A 24984-nucleotide genomic window follows, 5' to 3' on the forward strand; every position below is an offset into this window, starting at 1 on the left:
AACTTCAAGGACCTCTTGGTCATATTCTAGGACACTAACAATTGGAAATGTATAAACACCAGTAAGCTGAGAGTTATTGTGGAACAAATAATACATACCTTGTGGGTATTATATAGTTTACATAAGGTGGTTATATGAAAATGTTTTCTAGAAACGACCATACAAATATGAGATTTCATTCTTTTCCTACTTTATTTTGTGAACTTTTATTGGTTATCAATAAATAAGTTAATATGTAAATAAAGACTGTCACTATCAAAAGTCAATGTGAATTTTTAAAACAAGTTCTGAAGAATACAAAAAGTATAAAAAACTCAATCATAGTTCTTAGGGTTACTGTGGATTTTATCTAGGTCCAGGAAGAGAAATCTAACCCCAAAAGTAAAATACTAGGAACTCTGTAAATAGTGTGCTTTCTAATCTTGGCTCTCTGCCTGTTTTCTCTCTGCTTTAGTTTCTCCTTTCTGTTTACTCCTCTTTCAATTCCATTTATAATCATGAGTTTTGATTTTGCAGCCAAGGTGTTTTGTATATAGTACTACTATGCCTGTAAATCAACCATAAAAGCTACACATTTCTATGATTTAAAAAAAAATAGGATAATTCAAGAGGCATTTACGGAATAGTACTAAACAACATGTATATGCTTTGCATTAAAATATAACTGATTATATGTTTAATATATTAGCTTTTGTGTTCTTGATTCAGCTCCTAAGCTATAAAAACCTTGAAACTATAAAAACCTTGATAAACCATGGTCTATCTTTTATATTTCATTTAAGTTCTAACACAATGAATGCAATAAACTTTCAGTATATACTTTTACCAAGAAAAAAATAACTGTTCTCTGATCTCCATTCTCATTTTGTGTTATTTCTATGGAAATATTCATGAGTTTTTATTGTAATTACCTTAAGCAGATGTTCCATTCTCTTTATCCAGATAGTAAGAGACACAATAGAATAAAAAGGGTTAGTTTGGAAGAGTTCATGAAAGAATTTTGTGCTGTTCATGAAAATAAACCAAATAAGAGGATGTTGGGGGTCACTTTAAAGATGTCAAAGTACATGTCCAAGTTTATTAAAATGATGAATTTCGAATTTAAAATTACATTTGTGAAGAAAGGGAAATTAAATGGGGAAATATTAACTTAAACATTTAGTATCATTTTAAGTTCATAAAAATAAACCCAAGCATTTTCATTTTATATCTCAACCTCTTATGTAGGGTATCACAAACAATTTTAAACAAGATATGCTTCACTTAAGGCTTCAAAATGAGGTGAAGGTTGTAAAATGTATACAATGGTTCATTCATTTAGTTCTACATTATATATTTTATGTCAAATACACTTTTTTTTTTTAGGTTTAGTTAAAATGCCTAGGCCTTCATGGGTGAAAAAACAAGCTGTATAAATGCAAAGCAATCTTTTGAAACTTTTTATGTTGGTCCATGTCTGCTGAAAAAGATTGTAAATGTAATGCTCAAAGGCAGGCATGAGGAGGATTCTAAGTTTATGACATAATGATAGGAATCTAGCTAAGAAATTGTCCTCAGAGAGATTAAAGAAGGAAAAGAAGTCGCATTGTCTTGTGCCTCCACCAGTGATAGAACGACAGTAATCACAGTAGTGCTAATCAGATGTGTCCTCCCAGATTCAATGGGATGCATACTCAGATACCTAATTTCAAATAGTTCTATAGTGGGGACACCTGGTGGTTGAATATGGCCTAACTGTGAGACAGCGATATGGAAAAGTGGAATTTCTGAAATGCTAAGCAGCAAAATTTCCATTTTTTTACATCTTAATAGAAGAGTATATTTAGATATGAGCATGCAATTTACTCCTATATATTCTCTGAAGTAATGCCATGCAAAAAAAAATTCTTATCTAATCAAAACAAAGTTTATCAATCCAAGCCAAGTTTTAATGCGAGGAAGAAGCATGAAATTATTTTTTGCTACTCTTGTAAGACCTTACTTCCAGGATCATTTCTTGTATAAAAAGTAAGATAAATTTACCAGCCTCATAAAGTGGCTGGAGATGACAAGTTGTGTCATTGCCTGTGATGGCCATAGACCTAACCAACTTTTATTTTATTTTATTTTTTATTTTATATTTTATTTTTTACCTAATGTTTCCCAGATGATTTATGCCTGGAATGCTGGAGATTTAGCTTAAAAAGAGCACAGTCCCTAAGTTTCCAATTAGCTGAGTTGATTAAAGCATTCATTGAAAGGGAAACCAAAGATTTGAATGATTCCATATTCTCATAGACCCATTGTTGTTTGTTCAATGGCTATGAGCCAAAATATGCAACCCCGGACACGTCAACAATGCATATCTTTGTATTTGAGGCAGTGTGTGGCTGGCACCATGCATCACTATGTTGAGAAACAACTTGAGAGTGCCCTTTTCTTGGCTTCTTCGTAGAAAAAGGCTTATCCATTATTTACTGCCTTGGCATTTCAAGTTTTCCCTACCACCATACCAGTTAAAAAGTAGGTTGGGAAATGGATTAGAACTCAGTTCAAATCTCTGCTGCTTTAGTCAACCTTCTGCAATTTGAGACAGTAACTTAAACTTGTCAAGTAAAAAGCAGATATGAATACCTATGTCAAAAGGTTACTGTGAGAATTTTCTGAGATGATGTGTGCAACATGCATATCACTGTACCTGACAGAAGATAGGCATTCAGTAACTCTTCACTGAACGAATATTTTCAGCCACAAATACTCTGTGTGAACAGTGTGGAAAAAGAAGCCCCACAGAGAAGCAAATGGCATTAGGTGTGAAATCCAGGTGAATTCATTTTATACAGTTGCCCTTTCAAGAGGCAGTCTGGTTCTAATCAAACCAGAAGACAGTAAATGCAGAAAGATCCCAGTGCAATGTTTCTTAGATTTTATGTGCATACAAATCACCTGGGGTTCTTTTTAAAATGCAGGTTATGATTCAGTAACTGGGATCTGGGAGGCTGCATTTCCAACAAACTCTCCAGGTGATGCATATGCTGCTTGTCCACTAAATACACTTTAGCATGGACCTAGAGCACTTGAATGTATGACAATTTAAGAAATACTGTACTTAGATCCTTATTTGTCTAGACGAGCATTCTGTTTTCTAGTACACCATTTTAAAATTAATTAATTAATTTAACAAAAAGTTATTTATTGCTTACTATTAATGTATGTCAGCAGGCAGTGTTCTAGGTTGTAAATATCGAGTAATGAACAAGACAAATAAGGACCACACCCTCATTTAGTCTAGTGGTAGGGCCAGACAATAAACATGTCAATAATTAACTAAAATGGGTTCTAGTGGTGATTAAATCTATAACAAAAATAAACTGAAGTTATTAGGAGAGTGCGTATGCTTAATGAAGGCCTCCTCTAGGAAGGAGCAAACTGAACTGAAAGCTGGATGTGAAGAAACAGTCCGTTGTGTAAAGATCTGAAATGTTCATACCAAGTGAAGAGAAAGTGCAAAAGCCCTGAGGCAACAATGAGCTCGGTTTGTTAGGAGGAAAGGGAGAAAGGCCAACATGGCTAGAACATAACCTTCAATGTGAATGTGAGACAGCACAGTGATCAGAGGTAATCAGGGACAAGATCACAGCTGCCAGAGTTGGGGAGAGTGGAGAAACCACTCTGAAACCATCAGGGAAATCTCAGAAGTTGGATCCGAGGTGGGTCTTAACAGCTCCACACAGGATTAAGGTATATGCTCTCTGGGTTGAGGGCATGTGCCTATAGGAAAATACATCTGGCTAAGCAGAGCAAGATGAATGAAAAAGAGCTAAAATAAGGTATGTGACACAGTTGAAAAAAGAGTAACTTAAAAGATAAGAAAAGTCAAAATTGCACATCACTTTGGTTTGCAGCAAACAGAAACACATCACTTATGCCAGGTAAGCTAATTTAATAGCAACTTGTGGTAAACTCTTCATTGCCATAGAATAAATTAAATTGTTCTAAGTAAGAAATGACTGGGTAGCTGTTAACGAAAAAATTAAACTATAACTCTTATTAACTATAGGCTGTAGCCCCAATCTTTTCTTGCTTTTCACAGAACATTGGAAACAAAACTAACCAACTAAGCCACCGAGTTCAAATTTTTTCTCATACTTTTTTTGGTCATTTATTTATAATTCTGTTGGTTGCCTTTGGCATTTATTAACAACAATAGTATTTTCTTTCTCATCGGCCTTTCGTATATCTCATTTCATTCCTTCTACAAATATGAAAAAAGTGAGAGGGAAAGATGGTACAAGAAAAGATAGCAATGAAAGAAATAAGATATATGCAAGCTCTCCTTGCACTAACAAAAAGCCTAGTAGAAAAATGTCATCATTGTATAAATTACAAAATATTAAATGCCTACAATAATTTTTGTACTCTACCTACCCACCTATATATCTACTATCTAGCATATTGTTTTATTAAGATGCATGACAAACTTCAAAGCTAATAAAAGCAGAATTCAAAAGAGATTCTACAGATCATAGTAAATAAAAAAGAATGAATGGTACAATGTTGACTCAACTGTAATTGTAATGAGCTTCCCTTACTAGGGAGGAAGTCTAATGATTTAAGGCCATGCAAACTAGTGGCTGTTAACACATAAGTGCATTCCAATTGACTTCTGATTTTGTCTAATGATTCAAGGCCCTGCAAACTAGTAGCTATTAACATGTTAGAGCATTTCCAATTGACTTCTGATCTTCTGTCTTGTTTTTCAAATATATGAATAAAGGACTATACATTAAAAGGATGCTCCTAATCCTCTCTCAGTGAGAAACAGCTTGGAATTCTTTGTTCAATAGCTGTAAGGAATGGCCAAGTTAGTCACCCTTTCTCACTGGAATGTCCAGCACAAGGCACATATTCTTTATGTATTCACCCCATAAATATGGTTCCATTCTGTGGCAAAATAGCAGGTTAATTTTTGCTTGTTTGTGTATTGTTTCATTGTGTTGTCTTGACCTCATTAGCATCCCGTGTTAACCAGCTAAGCCACAGAGTTCAGACTTTTTCTCATACTTTCCTTTGGGCATTTATTTATAATTCTGTTGATTGCCTTTGGCATTTATTCACAGCAACAGTATTTTCTTTTTCATTGGCCTTTTATAGATCTCATTTCATTCATTCAACAAATATGAAATGAGTGTCAATTTTTTGTCAATCTCTAGAGTTTCAAGGGCAAAGTGAAGGAGTGGAGTGAGATGAGCCAGAGAAGGAAGTAAGAGCCGGGTCATTTGAGGTCTTCTAAACTTTTAGGAAATCTGGCCTTTATCTTCAGAGCTGTAGGAAACTAACAAAGAGCCAGTTAAGCACTGAAGTGAAAACTCTAAAGACTCCTGCCATGTGTTTGCCTTGTCTTGTGTTCCTGCCTCCCCGATTGTGACTGCCTCATGCAGAGGCTTTATAATGCTTTCCTGTCATTTACACTTCCTGGCTACTTCCAACTAACAAACTAATTTTTTTGTGGAAAAAAAAAAGGTTGTCAATTAAACAAAAATAACTTCTCTGAGAGACACAAGACGCTTTGTAAATAAAGACACCTATGAGTTGGTATAGATACAGTCATTATTTATTTGTATGTAAATCTTGGCCCATCTCCAATAAAGGCATAAAGGAGGGGAACATAATTCATTGATAGTCCTTATTGCAACTTGAGTATAAAAATTACTTAATGGCAGATATCCATAGCATAAAAATACTTTCACCAGTGTGCTTAATCTATACACCTATGCTTCTGATAATAAAAGAAACTTCATTTAGAGATGTGTGTGTGTATGTGTGTGCATGTGCTTGTTCTTACTATTTTTTAACATCTGGTTACAGTAGGCAATCCCTCTTTGGCTTTGTTTTTAAGTAAGAACAAAAGAACAATAACCTAATTTATCTGGGTGCCCATCTGTTTTCAACTGCTCATTTTACATTGATTTAACAATGATGGACTGTTGGTGATCATGTCTTTCCCAGGAGAAGAAGTTGACAGACAGCTGTGCAGAGATGCCATCTTCCCCATCCCTGTGGCCTGCGATGCCCCGTGCCCCAAGGACTGTGTGCTCAGCACGTGGTCTACATGGTCCTCCTGCTCACACACCTGCTCGGGGAAAACCACAGAAGGAAAACAGATACGAGCACGATCCATTCTTGCCTATGCAGATGAAGAAGGTGAGTCACCAGCCTCAGAAGGAATCTAGATTCCTTTTGGAAGTTGGCGAGCATTTTTTTGCATGGAGCCTGGATAAGATGATATTCTATGAAAATCATCTACCAGAAATCCAGCAATCCTAGGAGACTTAATATCTGTTGATGTATTGGGCAGTATGATTCTGTTTCCCCAAATTAATCTTGAAAATGGATCTTTAATGAAGGAGAAAAGACTTTTACAAGTGAACTATTTTGCTTTTTCCAACACTCCTAGTAATGCAAGTTCTTTCTAAGCCAAAGTTTCAAGCCTGTGATAAAGTCTGAAAATAGCCCCTAAATTCCAGGTGTTTCCTTGTTGTTTCTTTATTTCAGTGGTCAGTTTTACCCTTTGAAATTACATTCTACCTTCACATAAAAAGGCATGTGTGCCCACTAATACAGTTTATTTGAAATCAATAAAAGCATAGCTATTGCTTTACTGAAAATTATAAGGATTTTCCACCATTCACGTTTCTGAACATAGACTCTGATATCCAGAAGTCTCCTACATAGATTGTGTTCATTTTGAAAATATGTTGCTCCTAAATTACTTCACCCTATTGGATGAATAAAGGATGTTTGTCACATATTCATACCTCACTTGCAAGCTTTATTGTCAAGAAATACAAGACTCCTGGTAATTGTCTCTCAAGCTGCTATCCAAATGCTAATTTGGCCTCTGTGTGACTGGGTGATATAATGTCATACTTAATCTTGTCATTCTGGAAAATAACACAGGAGTGAGAAAAGCGTAGAAGTAAATCAAGTTATTTCACATTAAGGCATGTTCTTTCTCAAGAATATAAGTGTGTGTTATTTAAATACTATCAAGCTAAATGACCCTTCTCTTCATTCACTTTTAGCACAGATAATGGTTTCTATTTGTAGTAAGCATGCGTTTCTTCTATGTATCACCCCAAGTAATCCATTTGGGCAGAGTTTTATGTCATCTATACTTTTAAAAAATTTTTCTGTTCATGAAATATTTTAGTGATAGAAACCTGATAGTGTTCTTATTTATTCAAACTTGCTATCCACATATGTAATAACTATGCAAACATATAAACTACCTTGGCCTTGACACATGAGTATTACATGAGTCAAAAATTTTACATATAAAAAGTGTCTGTTCAGGCACTGTGGCTCATGGCTGTAGTCCCAGCTACTCCAGAGGTTGAGGCAGGAGGATCACTTGAGGTCAGGCATTCAAGGTTGCAATGAGCTATGATTGTGCCACTGCACTCCAGCCTAGGTAACAGAGTGAGACTCTGCTCAAAAATCAACCTATGAGAAAATTTAGAATTTTCTTTATAGTGTCAAAAATGTTTTTTTAATCACCTTAATATAAATTTAACTATTTGTTTAAAAAAGTTTATCTATTGACAAAATAGAACCTTTTAGAGAGAAAATTATATTTCTTGTGTTGTCAAACAATAACCTTGTATAGATTATATTCAGACTTCGAATTCTATCAGCTCATATTTTGTCTTGGGCTTCATTAAAATTAGATCTCTGGTCACCCTGCTTCCTGTAAATTCATTATACTCTGCAGACTCTTGCTGTGTGACTAGTAATGAGTGACTTTTCACCCCCTGAGTCACATGGCAAGGATTTTGCCATGCTTGCAGAACTCACCAGATCATTATTTCTGTAGACATGATGTTTCACACTGAAAGGTCATGAAATGTTTTAAAGGAGAAATTTATGATTGCTCTTTGATATGTATCATCCACTTAGTTTGAAAGGGTAGGACTTCAATAATTTTTAATTAAGTCTAGTAGCTGCATCGCAAGCAAATCATGCTGGTAAGTTATAGCTGTTTATATAGTAAATCATAAGGGCATAATTTTTTAAAGTTTTGTTTTGTTTTTAATTGACACATAATTGTACATATTTATGGAGTATAGTTTGATGTTTTGATACAATGTATACATTGTGTAATAACCAAATCAGGTAATTAGGATATCTATTACCTAAAACATTTATCATTTCTTTATAGTGGGAGCAATAAGAATCCTCTCTTACAGCTATGTTGAAATATATAATACATTATTACAAAACATAATTTTCAATGGAAACCATAAAGGAGACTCTGTCAGTCAATGTGGGATCTGCTGCTGTTTGTCCCTGTTAATAACATTTAAAAAAACTGATTCATTATATGAAATATTTAATTAGTAATTTATCCTTCAAAGCCTATTTATTGATTTCCTAATATTTACTGAACACTGAAACACATTTTCTCTTATTCAAAATAAGACTTTCACAATTCTGAGCTATTTTAAAAATGAGTTAACAGCTATATCTGCAGGAAGTTTTAAAGTATGTTTCCCTGCCAATCAGATAATCCTTTAGAATTCTACACAGAAGTAGGTTTTTCTATTATTCCTCAGGGGTTAGTGCTTTGTATATGTCATTAATCTTAATTTTCAATGGATCATAAAATTGCTTTGATAACTTTAAAGGAAGATACTATATTAGGAAAATGATACATGAAGTGTTCAGACATGAAATTATATGATTTTTGGGAAATAACTTACAGTACGAGTCTATGTTCAGAATTATCTAGATTCATGAAATACATGCTGCAGCCTATACTTTTGGGTTTATCTCAGTCAGAACTTTACCTTTAAATATTATACTGAAGGTTAGATAACCTCTTGTAATTAATAAGGATAGATTAGGTTGTACTGCAGTAACAGACAGCCTAGATGTTCAGGAGCTTAAAAGAACAAAAAGATTTATTTATTTCTTCCTCATGGGAATTTAGCTACAGTTTTGGTAACTCTCCAGGGCAGTTTGTCCTCCATGAAACAGGTGCATGCATGTCCTCCAGCATTGCACCACCTTATGGAGACCCGTTTCCACAGTCTTCATGCCAGAAGATACTTTGAGAGTTTATCTGTTGATTTAAAAACATCAGCAATTAAATTTTGCCATCTAGTAGTTATTTATGTCATTTCTCACACTTCAGTGGTAAAACAAGTAATATAACTACATCTAACTTCAAGGGGAATTGAAGGAATATAATCCTACCGTGTGCTAAAAAGAGAAGAGTACTGGCTAGTGGTCTTGCCCCTGATTTACTTGGTCTTCTTATTGTGCATCTGTGTGTATATATGTGTCCATATCTATATTTATAACCATAAATATATGATAAAGGACTATTCCATATTCGCCTAATTCAGTAGATAAAACAGACCTCTCCATTGTGAAGATAGCATACCTTTATTATTTCTTTGTTCCTCTTAAGTGAATAATAAAATAATAAAAGGGCTTCTTCTTCCTACTGTATTTTCTTCTTTTTCTTTTCCTTTTTCCCTTCCCTTCCCTTCCCTTCCCTTCCCTTCCCTTCCCTTCCCTTCCCTTCCCTTCCCTTCCCTTCCCTTCCCTTCCCTTCCCTTCCCTTCCCTTCCCTTCCCTTCCCTTCCCTTCCCTTCCCTTCCCTTCCCTTCCCTTCCCTTCCCTTCCCTTCCCTTCCCTTCCCTTCCCTTCCCTTCCTTTTTAGGCGCTTTCTCTCCCTTTCCAAATAATTCCATCCAAAAGCCATTAGGTGGAGCCAAACAGTTGGGCATGTTCGCCAGCATGTGGGGAGTCCACGGTGGTCCAGAGTGGGTTGGCAGAGCCCAGCCTGGGGGACAGTGGCACCCAAAGTGGGTAGAGAGAGCTGGCTTGGCATGGAGTTGCAGAGTCACTGAATAGGGTAAAGAGCAGGGAGCCCATGGGTTGTGTGAGAGGGTAGAAGCAATGATCCAACACAAGTTGTCAGAGCACAAGCAGAATTGAGGGGGAATCCCAGCATTGAGGCAGCCAGCCCAGTGTGGGGTGTCAGAGACAAGTAGGGTTTTTGTAATGTGAGTGGCCATTTAGGTAATTAGATTATGGGCAGAGTGGTAATGAAGGTATCCTGTGGGTACAGCAATGGAGATGGCAGTGGGAGATTGACGAGAGGAGGTTAACCAAATAAATACATGTATTTACAATAATAAGCGTCAGGTTTTCTATTGCTGGAGGAGGAAATTACAAGTATGTTAAGAAGGAAAATTGGATTAAACCCTATGGCATAGTATTGGAATTGGAAATTATCAATATAAATTCATGGTGTTCAATTTATAAAGATGGAGATAGAGATCGATATAAATGTAAGTGTGTGAATATATATTAACATATATAGATGTATACATATTACATACATATATACATTTATTAACCCTACTCACTGAAAAGACCTAGAGCAGCAAGAACCCAAACACAGTTAAGTACATGCAGCACTAAGATCTTCGTTCTTAATACCATTCTCCAAAAAAATTAACCAGTGCTCCTTGGAGAAATGGCTGTCATTCCAGGGATAGGATAGGAAAAGTATAAGATGTACCTGGAGGATCTTGTGCCAGAAAGTAAAGAGAACATGTCAAAAGGCTACAGAAGCCAGCTTGAAGTTTTTCCCACTGTCCACATATGCAAACTATTTGAATGACAAAATCATTATATTAACAGATCATAAACCATTAAATAAAATAGGGAACCATAGATCCATATTTGATATAAAAAACAAATAAATTAAATATCTGATGAAGAGAATTATATTTATATAGTCTCAAGTACTTCGCTGATGGGGAAATCTGACAGACACAATGTTAATAATCTAGTGACCAAAATTAGCTTTATTAATAGTGGATCAAATCAAAATCTTGTGTCCCTGATGTGATACAGTAAGAACATGACATCACTTCCTAATGGCTCAGGAAAAAAGTATTATTATAATTAATTTTACTGAAATATTGATGTTGGTTCAAAATTAAACATAAAAAGAAAATAATAAAATGAAAACAATATGTACATAATTACTTTCCATGCAATCTTGAGTAGCATATAACTTATCAGTAATACACAAAAATTGTTATTAAAGGCTTATTGAAATGATATTTGGAAACAAAATCACAAGTGATGGCAACTAGAGATAGTTGATATACTGCAAAAAGTAAAAGTAATCCTTTTCACTTAAAATTGTGTATGTGTGTGTATTTTACTTCTGGCTAAATAAAATTGGTAATTCTCTTTTTAACATTGTATGATACATTGAGAGAAGAATCTTCCCTGTATTGTATAAAGTGTAGTATTTGTCCCAAAAGCTACTATAATTTTAGGAAGTTCTAAAAGGAAGCACTCTTTTAATACTTAAGTTTGGCATGTTTTTAATATAAACAGTGTAGTAAAGTGAATTTGACCAAAAAATTGAAAATTGATATTAAATTTTTAGCCTTCTCAATTTTTTGAGCTTGTGTTGTAAATCCTCAACAAGCTTCATTTAAAAAGACTAAAAATGATTTTCAAAAAGTTTTCCACTGAATATAAAAACTTCTGTTAATTTTCATTGTGTAGTTAATTATCCTTACAGAGCAAAAAAGGAAAGACTATTTATTTTTGCAAAGTTCAAATTGACCTGATAGAACTTCATTGCTGAATATTAATGTGCCTTTACACCTGCTTTATGCATGCAGAGAATAGATACAGATTGAAACAGAATTAGGCCATTTTTTTCTCAAATAATTAGTAGTCTTCAAAAAGTCATATTATACGATGCAAAACATTGAGGGGAAAAATACTTCAATTTTAACTTATTCAGTTTTTACAGCTAATGATTTTACTCCTAAGTGCCAGGGAGCACTTGTATTTCCTAGAGGAATTTCAAGAACTCTGGATTCGTTATATATATATATATGTACACACACAACCCTGGTTCCTAAGTATTATAAATAGTGTCACTTCCCCATCCTCCCACTGTTGACCCTGGAGAGGGAGCTCTGCTTCAATCGGTTCCTTCATGACCGCCACACAGGATTTCCGCAGGCTCTACGGTAGGAAGTCTCTTCACTCTTTCTGCAAGAAAAAACAGGGGGCAGTGAGGGGGCTGAGCTGCAGCAGAATCTCCTGAGGTGCCCTGTCACTAATGCTGTTCCAATTCAATTCCCCCAAAAGTATGCCCTTGCTGATGTGCTTTTCACCCAGCAGGGGTCTGCTATCAAAGCGCTACAATAGGAGGCAAAGTTAGAAGCACCTTAAAACTGTAATTCACAGTACCATGATAATAGGTCTCTTCATAATAATAGCCTCTTCAGAACATGAGCCCAGTCCACTTCCTTATTGTTATTGCCAGTTATTTTCCTTTGTGAACTCTGTGCTCCATTTGACTGTGTCAATATCGCTCATACGTAGGGTCACACCTGCCTGCCTGACTTTGCTTTCATTTATTTATTTTCTACTTAGGTGCAATTCTTCCTTCATTCCCTTCCCAGAATTGTGCTTGTCAAAATCCTACTCCTTCAAAACTTATCTCAATGCCTCCTATCTGCGGCATTTTTCAGTCCCCAGAAAGTAAGAGATTCTTACTCCTTTGAATCCCAATTAGACTAAATTCCTTTCTTAACATAATTATTACATTCTATCTAGAGTTATACTCATTTGTATGCTTGTTTTATTCATCTACTCTTTCCCCCACTGGATTGCAAGATCTTTGAGCATAGCAGGAACCATTTCTAACCCGCTAGGTTTCCCTTGAAGTTTCACACACAAACATTGCAAATCCCACTTAACATACATGTAATCAATTATTGCTTTGAACAAGGTTCTCTTTTTATTTCAATAAATTTAGAGGATACAGATTTTTTTTTTGATACATGGGTGAATTGTACAGTGGTGAAATCAAGGCTTTTAGTGCACCCGTGACTTGAATAGTATACATTGTAGCGATAGATAATTTTTGATTCCTCATGCCCCACTCACCATCCCCCCTCCTGAGTCTCCAGAGTCCATTATACCTTTCTGTATGACCACATATATCCATTGTTTAGCTTGAACTCATAAGTGAGTACATACAGTATTGTATTTCCTTTCTTGGGACATATACTTCACTTAGGATTATCACTTCCAGTTCCATCTGAGTTGCTGCAAAAGACACTATTTCATTCTTTTTATGGCTAAGTAGTACTCCATGGTATATATATTTAACATATACCACATTTTCTTTATCCACTTATCAGTTGATGGGCACTTAGATTGATTCCATATCTTTGCAATTGTGAATTGTGCTGCAATAAACATCTGAGTTCAGGTGTCTTTTTGATATTTTAATCTCATTTCCTTTGGGTAGATACCCAGTAGTGGGGTTGCTAGATTGAATGGTAGGTCTACTTTTATTTCTTTGAGGAATCTCTATAATGTTTGCCTTAGATATTGTACTAATTTACATTCCCACCAACTATGTATAATCATTCTCTTTTCCCTGCAACCATGCCAACATCTATTGTTTTTTAACTTTTTATTAATGACCATTCTGACAGGGGTAAGGTGATATCTCACTGTGGTTTCCATATGCATGTCCTTGATTATTAGTGATGTTGAACATTTTTCCATATGTTTGTTGGCCATTAGTTTATCTTCTTTTGAAAAAATGTTTCTTCATGTCTTTTGTCCACTTTTTAATGGGTAATTTGGGTTTTTCTTGCTGATTTGTTTGTGTTCCTTATAGATTCTAGATATCAGTCCTTTGTTGGATATACAGTTTGTAAATATCTTCTTTCATTCTATGGGTTGTTTATTTACTCTGTTGGTTATTTCTTTTGCTGTTCAGAAACCTTGTAGTTTGTTTAAGTCCCATTTATTTATTTGTGTTTTTGTTGTATTTGCTTTTGGGGTCTTAGTCATAAATTATTTGCCTAGGCCAATGTCCAAAAGAGTTTTTTCTGTTTTCTTCTAGAATTTTGATGGTGTCAAGTCTTAAATTTAAGTCTTTAATCCATTTTGAGTTAATTTTTGTGTCTGGTGAGAAATAGGGATCCAGTTTCATTCTTCTGCATGTGGCTCTCCAATCTTCCTAGCATGATTTATTGAATATGGGGTCCTTTTGCCATATATTGTTTTTGTGCTTTATCAAAGATCAGTTACTTGTAGATGTATGGTTTTATTTCTGATTTCTCTATTCTGTTCCATTGATCTATGTGCCTAATTTTGTAATAGAATCATGCTATTTTGATTACTATAGCCTTGTAGTACAATTTGAAGTTGGGTAATATATGTGATCCCTCCAGATTTGTTCTCTTTGCTTAGGATTGCTTTGGCTATTCAGCCTCTTATACCATATGCAATTTAGGATTTTCTTTCTAATTCTGTGAAAAATGACATTGGTATTTTGATGGAAGTTGCATTAAATTTGTAAATCCCTTAAGGCAGTATGGACATTTTAACAATATTGATCCTTCCAATCCATGAGCATTGGATGATTTCCCATTTGTGTCATCAACTATTTCTTTCCTCAGTGTTTTGTTGTTCTCCTTGTAGAGATCTTTCAACTCCTTGGTTAGATATATTCCTAGCTTTTTGTTTGTTTATTCGTTTGTTTTTGCCCCTGTTGTAAATGATACTGCATTCTTGATTTGATTCTCGGTTTGGCTGTTTCTAGTGTATAGAAATGCTACTGATTTGTGTACATTCATTTTGTAACCTGATACTTTACTGAATTTATTTATCAATTCTAGGAGTCTTTTGGAGGAGTCTTTAGAGTTTTCTCCATATAAGATCATATCATTGGCAAATAGGCATAGTTTCATTTGAGGCCACTACAAACACTTCTGTGCATACAAACTAGAAAATCTAGAGGAAATGTATAAATTTGTTGAAACACACAGCCTCCCAAGCTTCAATTAGGAAGAAGTAGATATCCTGGAACAGACCAATATTGAGTAGCAAGATTGAATTGGTCATTAAAAAAAAAAAAAAAAAAAAAAAATCCCAGGACCAGATGGATTCACAGGCAAATTTTACCAAACCTACAAAGAAGAAATAGTACCTATCATACTGAAATTGTTCCATAACATGGAGAAGGAGGCAATCCTCCCTAATTCATTCTATGAAGCCAGTATCATGCTGATACTAAAGTTAGGAAAGGATACAACTAAAAAAGAAAATTACAGACCAATATCCCTCATGAACTTAAATGCAAATCCTCAACCAAATGCTAGCAAATCTAATCCAACAGCCCATAAAAAAAAAAAAAAAGAAAAGAAAAAGAAAAAAAGATTCACCACAAACAGGGTTAATCCCAAGTATGCAAAGATGGTTCAACATATACAAATCAATACATGTGATTTACCATATAAACAGAATTAAAAGCAAAACCCATATGATCATCTCAATAGATGCCAAAGAAACATTCAATAAAATCCAGCACCCTTCATGATAAAAACCCTTAACAAACTAGCCATAGAAGGAGCATATCTAAAAATAATAAAATGACAAACCCACAGCCAACATCATACTGAATGGAGAAAAGTTGAAAACATTCCCCCTAAAAACTGGAACAAGACAAGGTTGTCCACTGTCACCTCTTCTATTCAACATAGTACTGGAAGTCCTAGTCAGAGTAATCAGGCAAGTGAAAGAAATAAAGGGTATCCAAATCAGTAAAGAGGAGGTTCCTTCTTTGTATAAAATTAATCTTCTAAACTGTAAAGGCATCAATGCCAGAACCAGAAACACCATAGCTCTGTTCAAATGCATCCTAACAAAACTTTTATGAACTTGATGTAGGGAGGAAAAATCAGTTTTTCATTTCTAAAAGAGGTGTTTCACATAATAGATGGTATTTTTATGTGAGCATAGAAGTTTATTTATGTAGCAGAAATTTCATTATCTTATAAAGTCCTTCACTTTGATGTAATGATAAAAAATCTAAAATGATATTAGTATGAAATATATATTTTTATATGTAAGATGATTTTTAAAAATGCTTATTACTAATTTTGTCATAGGTCACATTTTATAATTTCCCAAGTACTATGGAAATATTCCCAGATGTCTGGAATGAGATTTTTCCATAAATATTAGATAAATTCAATATTATACCTGTCAATTTTTCTACTTTAAAATTATCCCCGAACAACATGATGATGCTACAATGACTGCTTACTCCACACAATACTTTCAAAACTGCCACCTCATTGTTATAATTAAGACCACATCAGGGCTTATCTGTGTAAGTATACTAACATTAGACAAAAAGTGCTGATACAGCTTTAATGTGGATTGGGCCAAGAAAATAAATAGGCTTTATGTCCGTAAACTTTACAGCTATCTTGCAGTTACTGGACACATTATGCTGATGTTGTAGAAGTTTTTTTTTTAATTCTGATTTTATTCCAAAGCCAACCAGTTAATTCCATGTCAAGAACAATTTAGAGTTTTAAAATCACAGTTCAAACGGCATACTTAATCTCACAGAGAAAATGGGATAAAAAAACATTTTTCTAGAAGATCAGTAATTTTACTATTAAATATAAAGGGATTGTTAATTTTATATATATACACACACACATACACACACACACATATATATAGTCTATAATTAGCCTATGTTTGTCTGAAAGTTAAGATTGGATAAATCTAGCGCCTCGGGGAATGGATAATAGGAGTGCTCATTTACTTCTCCCCAATCCAATTAGTATGTTTTAGGATTCATTTCTATTCAAATCCTAAACTTCTTTGCAGGGGCTGCCAGGGTCACAGAGCTGTGTGATGGTGGATAGTATATGAACAGTGACAGATGTTTTCACCTTCATGAAGCAGGGAACATTAATGAAATGCTGTTTAACGCAGGTTGTTCTGACGTTGAGCCCACATTTGACACTGCATAAATGATTCTAAATTGCAGTTAAGTTCTCACGTAAACTGCTACTGATTTATTTGCTGAATAGAGGTTGTCCTTAATCAAAGGGAAGTGATACCCAAGGATCAGCTTAGAGCATAACCACTGGCTTTGTTTATGACTTTTGCCCAAATATCAAACTTCTTGAGCCATCTTTCATGTTAGGCTCACTAACTACTTATCACCTTTTCCTTTCATTTTTAACTTTCTGAAGCTTACTTTCCTAATATCTAAAACCCATCTATTAGTATAGTCAACATTTTCTCCATTTACTGTATCACAAATAGTGGTGATGAACACTGAGAGCTCCCACCATTTCACATCAACAATGATTTATTTTCTGTTCTAAGATGAAATCCAGATGCAGCATAAGTTTCTGTAGGTCAAAGTGTCAGTAAAGTGAGCAAAAAATGTCTCCAATGCCCTGTTTTTAACAACATAAGACTTTTTATTTTCATAATTGGCACCAGAAATAGCACAGTGGTAAGACACCAAGCTCTATAAATTCCTCATCATTACTGTGGTCACATCATTTAAGCTATTTGAGCTCATGCACTTTAATAATCTTTATCTTACAGGACAGTTGTGAACACAAAATGAGGTCCCACCTACAAAATATTTATAACGCAGCTACTGCATGAAAAAGGGTTCCAGAATGATAACTCCCACACCATATTCTATTGAATAAAATATGCTTCTATTTTACCCTTTAACATCTCTGGAATTATTGCATCTTACATTGGGTGTATTTTACAGTTGCTGTGGCCAAGCAACAATTATAGTTGTCATTGCTTGTACATGTGAGCTTTGTGGTTATTCTTGGTGGAAATACCAATCCCGTGTTGCTTCTGCCAAAACAGACAAACAAAAACAGCTAAGGACCAATTAAGGAAGGAAAGTAAATCTTAGTTACTTGCTTAAACTTTTATTATTGGCACCTTCTGGAGCAATTAAAAATGCTACAAGCATCAAAACTTAAGGTGAGGGTGGGTATTTTGGAAGCAACTTCTGGAGACAGAAGAGGAGAACTCTTTTTAAGTAATCTTGCATCACCAACACTTTTGATATCACAGATGACACTGTACAGAACACAGAATTCAATGAGTAAATTTAAAAGTGACTTGAAAGATTTAGACTCCATGTAAAGAAGTTTTAGGATTACTTCTCCTTTTAATGCTAAAGAGTGATATAAAAACTATGTGATTAAGTCATACAAAGCTATTTCAATAAGCATACAACAAAAATTAGAGTTGAACAGAAAGCATTGTATCATAGTTTAATTTGTAGCATTTCTTTTTCTTTGGGACACATTAAATGATGGTACACTGCACAGGCAATATATCTTATGTTTGAAGAAATATGAAAATATCATTACTCGATGGTTTTTCTGGTGGTGCTCTGGAAAATCATAAAGTATCATTCAATGTTAATAACCCTGTTTCTAATCACCCTAAAACATAATACATTAAAATAAGCAGCATTTTAAAACCTACAATTAAAACTTTCAATTTGGGGAATAACATTTGAAAACACACTTGCTTTTCTCCATCCACAGAGTCTCAATATCCATGTTTCTCCTAGTTAACAAGCACATGGGCTTTAGTTGTACCTTATTTTCAACTTCTCTGGAGAACAATGGTCTCTTTCTTTAAGATCTTCCTTTGTCCCCTAATACAAATATTATGTATACCACATAGTTTTTATTCTAAGCCACACCATGCCAAATGAGGTAAGGTTAACATATAATTTGCTTTCCCTAACAGTGTGCTGGTCACAGGCTATGTGCTAAATCAGTGGCAGGTATTATTGTCGTTAGGAATGCTAATTCCAAGGAACAGAGAATGGTAAGGTGCTGTTGGTACCATATCTAATCTGCTATCATTGTCCATTTTTGTAGGCGGAGTTCGCTGTCCAAATAGCAGTGCTTTGCAGGAGGTGCGCAGCTGTAATGAGCATCCTTGTACTGTGTACCACTGGCAAACTGGTCCCTGGGGCCAGTGTATTGAGGACACCTCCGTGTCGTCCTTCAACACAACTACAACTTGGAATGGGGAGGCCTCCTGCTCCATCGGCATGCAGACGAGAAAAGTCATCTGTGTGCGAGTCAATGTGGGCCAAGTGGGACCCAAAAAGTAAGGGCTTTCAAATGACGACAGTAAATCCTGTGGGCAACCATGCAGAGGATTGGCTCAAGCTTCACTTGCTTCATGAAATGGAGCATTTGGATGCTTGTCATATCTGTCCTCAAGAGTAAGATTTGTTTGTTTTGAGTGTCAGCTGCTGATAAAGCTATAACTGCTTTAGAGTCTTGTACCTGGGCTCCATAAATTCTGTAGAAATCTTTCTATCTAGTACCTACTTTCTGTTTTATAGTATAGAGCTTTCTGCTTTTATTAAGCTAGTGAGGCAATGAAAGAAGTGCTCGCTCTAGGCCTGGCTGATCAATAATGACAGTATACCACGTCCTAGCATTGTAGGTCACCCATGACCTCCTATATACCCGTAGGCTACAGAGGCTGCCAATCTAGTTTAATTGGGTAGTAGCCTTCTATGATCTGTCTTTCATTTCCCCTAGAAAATACTATATCAAAAATACCGAGGCCAAACATTATATCTTTCCATGGTTAAATGAATAAGCCATTTACTTCCAAGAGAGAGCCTTGGGATAGGGTACGTGTTATGATAAGTAGAAAAACTATCAGTTTCTTATGGTGGGAATGAGTACTGTAATAACAAGGCAAACACAATTTGCTACAGGGAAGGACAAAAAACCTGAGAGTTGGTGTATTATATGTGTCCTGTGAGAAATAGAAACAAAACAAATAATGAAACAAAACAAGAAACAAAATAAGTAATCTGGGCTAATCAATTATTAAAGAAAATTAATAACTCAACTCTAAAAAAAGTTTCTTGGAGAGAGTAAAACCTCTTTATCTTTTGAAATGTTAGCATAATTTTTAAAAAAAAAAAATTCAAATCATCTTAACCATGTGAAGCAAGAAAAATAAAACCAGTCAATTTTGCATGGATGTAAAAGTGGCCTTCTATTTTCTAAATATTCACCCAAGTGGTTAAATATTGTGTGTCATCTTAAACCTCCTGCCTTACTAATTGTGGCTTCAGTTTTCAGTCTGTTGCAAGGATTTACTGAAAAAAATAATACTAATCTAAACACTCAATAAATGTTAGAAATTATTATGGAAAACTCCTGGGAGATAAATAAGAATCCCATTATGAGTTATTTTTACCTGGCCAGGGTTCCAGACAGTAGGGATATTTTGCTTCATATTTTATTTGTTTATATCTTTTGAAATGAGAAAATGTATTGGAGAATATATGCCAAAAGAGATTTGAAAAAATTGAGAGACTATTTCACATGCTTAATAGGTAGCCCCAAACCAATATTTTAATAGAAATTATGCTAAGATTTTTATGAGTCTAACTCAGGAAAATAAAGTACAGAGTGTTAAAATTCAATGGTGGTAGCAGCAGGTACAGAAGTCCCAAGTCCTGGAGGATTCTGAGTCTTGCTAGAGCAAGAACAGAGGTAGAAACAAATACTCACTGCAGAGGCACATGAAGAGTGTTACTGTGCTGAATGAACTTCTACAAGTAAACTCACTGTGTTCCTGTTGTACAGTTAATCACCTTTCAAATGTTACTGTTGACATTTCCCTCACACAAACTGCGAAATATTTTTGCTGAGTACTGGATGTACATATGTACAAAGCTATGTGTGAAAAAGCCTGCTGGATTAACATCACTAAATCATTCAATCGGATGAATATCCTGAAGCCCCATGTCAGATCACCACAATAATCCACTGAAAATTTGCTATATGCTTGCAGCTTTTATTCAATGACCTGGATACATCTATAGATTTGTTAAATCAAATGGATTTACTTTGCCCTTAAAATTCTGGAAAACAAAGCAAATACTGTGAATTCAAAAGAAAATATCATTGCTCCTCTGACTTAATGCTAGGTTAAGTTCAGTGAATACTTTCTAGTACTAGGCATTTGAAACAAAAATGCAAATAGAAAACTTGTTTTAAACTTCTCTTAATAAAACAGATTACTGTGCAATGGTAAAATCAATGTTATTGATCTTATCTATTCTCCCAGTAACAAACTTCAACTCCTATCACATCTGTTTAATTTGACCTTGAATAAGATTTGGGGGAAAATCAATTCCTTGATTTAAACCACAAACACTAAATACAAACAACACAAAGGAGAAAAGCAGCATGTTGACTGAGCCAATTGCCTTGCCAAAGGAAGTCTGAATTCATTTTATTGGATGTAATCTAGGCTGTGTAATTTATCTTTGTGTGTTCATTTAACGACTTTGTTCTTAGTAATTTTGTTCTCCACAGTTAGCTAAGTATCTTGCTGTGGCTATTTCTAAACTAAAACAGAATATTTGGAGGTTGTCAATGATAACATTGTAAATTCCATTGATTTATTCAGGGCTAATATTTGAAGAGCATGTAGTTAAAGTTGTTAAAGTTGTAAAACTGCCTCAATGAAAAGAAATGCTGCCAATAATAATTACTGACCAATAATTCCATAGCTCCAAAAGAATTAACTGGATTATGTGTGGGGCTTTGTCGTATAAATAGCTCCTGGTTAAAAATGGAGAATAAATTGTAATTCTAGTGATTTACGATCTAAATTATAACAATACATTTACTTATGTGATTCACATCTAAATTTCTTTGTTGTTCATAACTTTGAATAGTGTTAGCAATTAGGAAATCCAAGTTTATCCTCAAAGTAAACCAGGGAGATTATTTATTTTTGAAACATTGAATCCTATATACTTTTAGAATTCACTTACTTCCAAACAAAACCTTATATTTTAAAGTGAGAGAGGAGAGCATGTATCTATATAATTGAATACAGCATAATATTTATGTATGAGAAATGACACATAGAGAACTATAATAATACAAGATATAGCAAAAATGAAGTGTCAGCAACATGCGATAAAGAAATTACAGGAAAATAGACTAATGGTGTTGATTTTTTTTCACTCATAGTTCAATTCTGAAAACATAATTAACTTACTTGATAAAAGACAATTTATCTTGAACTACATAAAATTTGGCTTTTCCTTTATGGAGTATTTTTAAATTATATTTCCCACTGATTTGCCAATTTATTCCAGCAAGAGTTATACTGGTTGTTTGAATTATTTCTTCAGTGCTTGTTAATTTACTTGGCAGGGATTTATATGACCTCAAAAGAGAATTGCTTAGAAATCAGAATGGTTACTTTGAATTATATGAATTATGTTATTATTATTTTATTTTTCTAATATACATATTTTTCTAATGTTAATGACCATGACCAACATTTGACCACTTACAATAGTAGTATTAGACCATGAAAATGCAGAGAAAAATTGGGAAATTTAAAAATCATATAATACATATATTTTGAACAAGACAGTATATTTAAAACCTATAGATAAGCTTCCTATTATCTCTTAGGAAGTGAAAACCTTATATAAAGTAAGACATTTCAGTGTTTTGTCATTCTTATCTTTCTCTTGCCTTCCTAATAATAACATATTTTTGCTACCTTTTTTAAACAATAATTTAGTTAATGTTACTATAATTTATGTCAAGCATACAGTATTTTGTTTTTCTTTAGATTATTGAGTGACTATGTTTATTTTATTTATATTCACTCTTTTTGCTCCAAAAAAGATATTATAGCTTATAAAAATATAAAAAATATTTTAAGTCCCATAATTTAAAATTAGGGATAAAATGGAAGGAAAAATAAGAATAGATACATTAAGTGAAGCCAAGAATAAAACAAAAACTGCTTATCATAATAGTTTATATACTTCTAGCAATACTTATATACTTCTCCTTATTATTAAATATACAGCTATTAATACAACATTGGTTTAGAGCATGTACTGTGTAAAGAATATACTCCATTACAATTTATTTTATGCTATACATGTTTTGTAAAAATAAAGAGTGTAGAATAACCTGGAAACTTATAGTAGGCAAAAAGCCCTATTTAGTTATACAAAGATATAGAATTGGATCCTTAAATGAATATTTATTAATGTAGATATTATTATAGGATGATAAGATATAATTGACATATATTGTTCTAGATAGCATAATTGCTATTAGTAAATCTGCACATCCCGCCTTGGGAAGCTTTATTGAGGTTCAGCTTGAAAGAATTCATTTAGTTGTGTAGTTGTTGTCAAAAGTAAAAAGGCTGCTGGAAGTTAAATAATACAGATTGGTGACTACTTTTGCAATTTTAGCAATGAAAATCCTAAAGAAGTTAAATTACCTGGTTCTCTGGCTTACTAGAGAAGCCTAATCATTTCCCTTTGCTTTTTCTAGGTGTCCTGAGAGCCTTCGGCCTGAGACAGTGAGGCCTTGCCTGCTTCCTTGTAAGAAGGACTGTATCGTGACCCCATATAGTGACTGGACGCCATGCCCCTCCTCGTGTAAGGAAGGTATGGTCTGCAGAGTTCTGTAGGCTATTCACCTAGAAAACCTACTCAATGGGGCTTTCGAGATTTTCTGGCTGAGTGATGTTTGTGAGTCTTGCGCGGGGCTGTGTGATCCTGGTTTGGCATGCATGCCATAAAATTTTTTTGTTTCCCTCTAGAAAATAACATAGCTTTAGAATATCAAACAAATTCGTTTCAAACAAAAGACTGACTTGAAATTTTATGACACAGATTAAAGTGATAGGATTCTAGACTTTATTATATTAATAATGTTTACTTTTACATTAATTCTAAAAAGAAGTACAGTGGTCTTATGTGTTTTAAAAAGAATAAACAGTACTCATCAATACACGTGGCTTCCAGCCTACTTAATGGCAAGATATAGCATGGGACCATATGTAGCTCCAAAGACAGGAATAAAAGAAAGAGAGAAATGACAAATTGTTTCCCTGTCAGCATGTAATATGTCATGAAGCATTTACAAGATAAGTATTTGTTCCCAGTTTGGTTTAGTTTTGTTTTTATTACTTACAAAGACTCCTTAGTATCAAACCAGATACTTAGATCATTTTTCCTCTACCCCCCAGGACAGGATCTTTCCTTATTGCTGCTGGGAAAGGTATTAACATTCTCCAGGTGGCTTACACAGTAAACTGAACACATTTTCTCTGCCACAAATGCCACTGTCTCCTGTTTCTTATTTTACTCTCCTAACAAATAGAGATAATTTCTCTTGAATTTCCTTTGTGCTTATTTTATATATGCTCTTGACTTTCACTAGAGAGATTCAATTAAGAATCAGCTTTTAGTTTAACAAACGATTATTTTAAATTGCTCAGATTTATTTAAATCCTTTAGATAGTATAAATTTAACAATGGATTTTTTTTTACGGTGTGATTGTCATTTTATATATTTGAAATGTGAGTTTTTTCTTATGCTTTTCCTATGGAATACTCTTGACATAGCAAATAAAAATGATCAATAATAGAAATTTTTGTTTTAAAAATCTTTTAAGGCATTTAAATAGTTTTTAAGGAAAAAACAGAGTTATAAGAATTAACTTGTTAAAAAATGTTAATGGCATAATCTTACTATGCAATGGCATTGTCTGACATTTTTATACTGATTTTTTTCCTTTATTCCTTTATTTTCTTAAAAGCTAAATAATATACAATATCCCTTGGTTTCACCACAGGGATAGAATTGGCAATAGAATTATACTTTCTTATAGGTTAATATTTCTGTGGTAATGGTTGGTTATTCATTACTTCAGTTAAAAAGGTTTATTACATGGAATGAATACACTTGCAAATTTTATCCTTGATGTTCTTATATTTGATCTTTTGTGTTAGTATGAGATAAGGTCATTTACTAATAAATGCAGTTACATTTATAACCAAATTGTTAATAATTTAACATAAATCTTAAGTGAATTTTTTGAAAGTAGGAAGTCTTTGCCTTTTCCTTATGTTGGATATTTCCTTGTATTGTGTAAAGTACTTTAAAATAAAAGTTGACTTGGTTTAAAGTATTTCCAAGAAATAAAGTTAAAAAATAACAGAATAGATTGTATTAAATTAATCCTAGAATA

General features: G+C 34.0%; 1 protein-coding gene across 1 annotated transcript in view; it reads left to right on the forward strand.

Moving 5' to 3' along the window:
- Nucleotides 1-24984, forward strand: part of THSD7A (thrombospondin type 1 domain containing 7A) — a 415402-nt gene that overhangs the window by 307512 nt on the left and 82906 nt on the right. The window contains exons 7-9 of the mRNA XM_012757099.3: nucleotides 5989-6183; nucleotides 18798-19032; nucleotides 23280-23395. Coding sequence (XP_012612553.2) covers nucleotides 5989-6183; nucleotides 18798-19032; nucleotides 23280-23395 — 546 coding nt within the window. The remainder of the gene's footprint in view (nucleotides 1-5988; nucleotides 6184-18797; nucleotides 19033-23279; nucleotides 23396-24984) is intronic.

Source organism: Microcebus murinus, chromosome 9 (assembly GCF_040939455.1).
Source record: "Microcebus murinus isolate Inina chromosome 9, M.murinus_Inina_mat1.0, whole genome shotgun sequence".
Classification (NCBI taxonomy): domain Eukaryota; kingdom Metazoa; phylum Chordata; class Mammalia; order Primates; family Cheirogaleidae; genus Microcebus; species Microcebus murinus.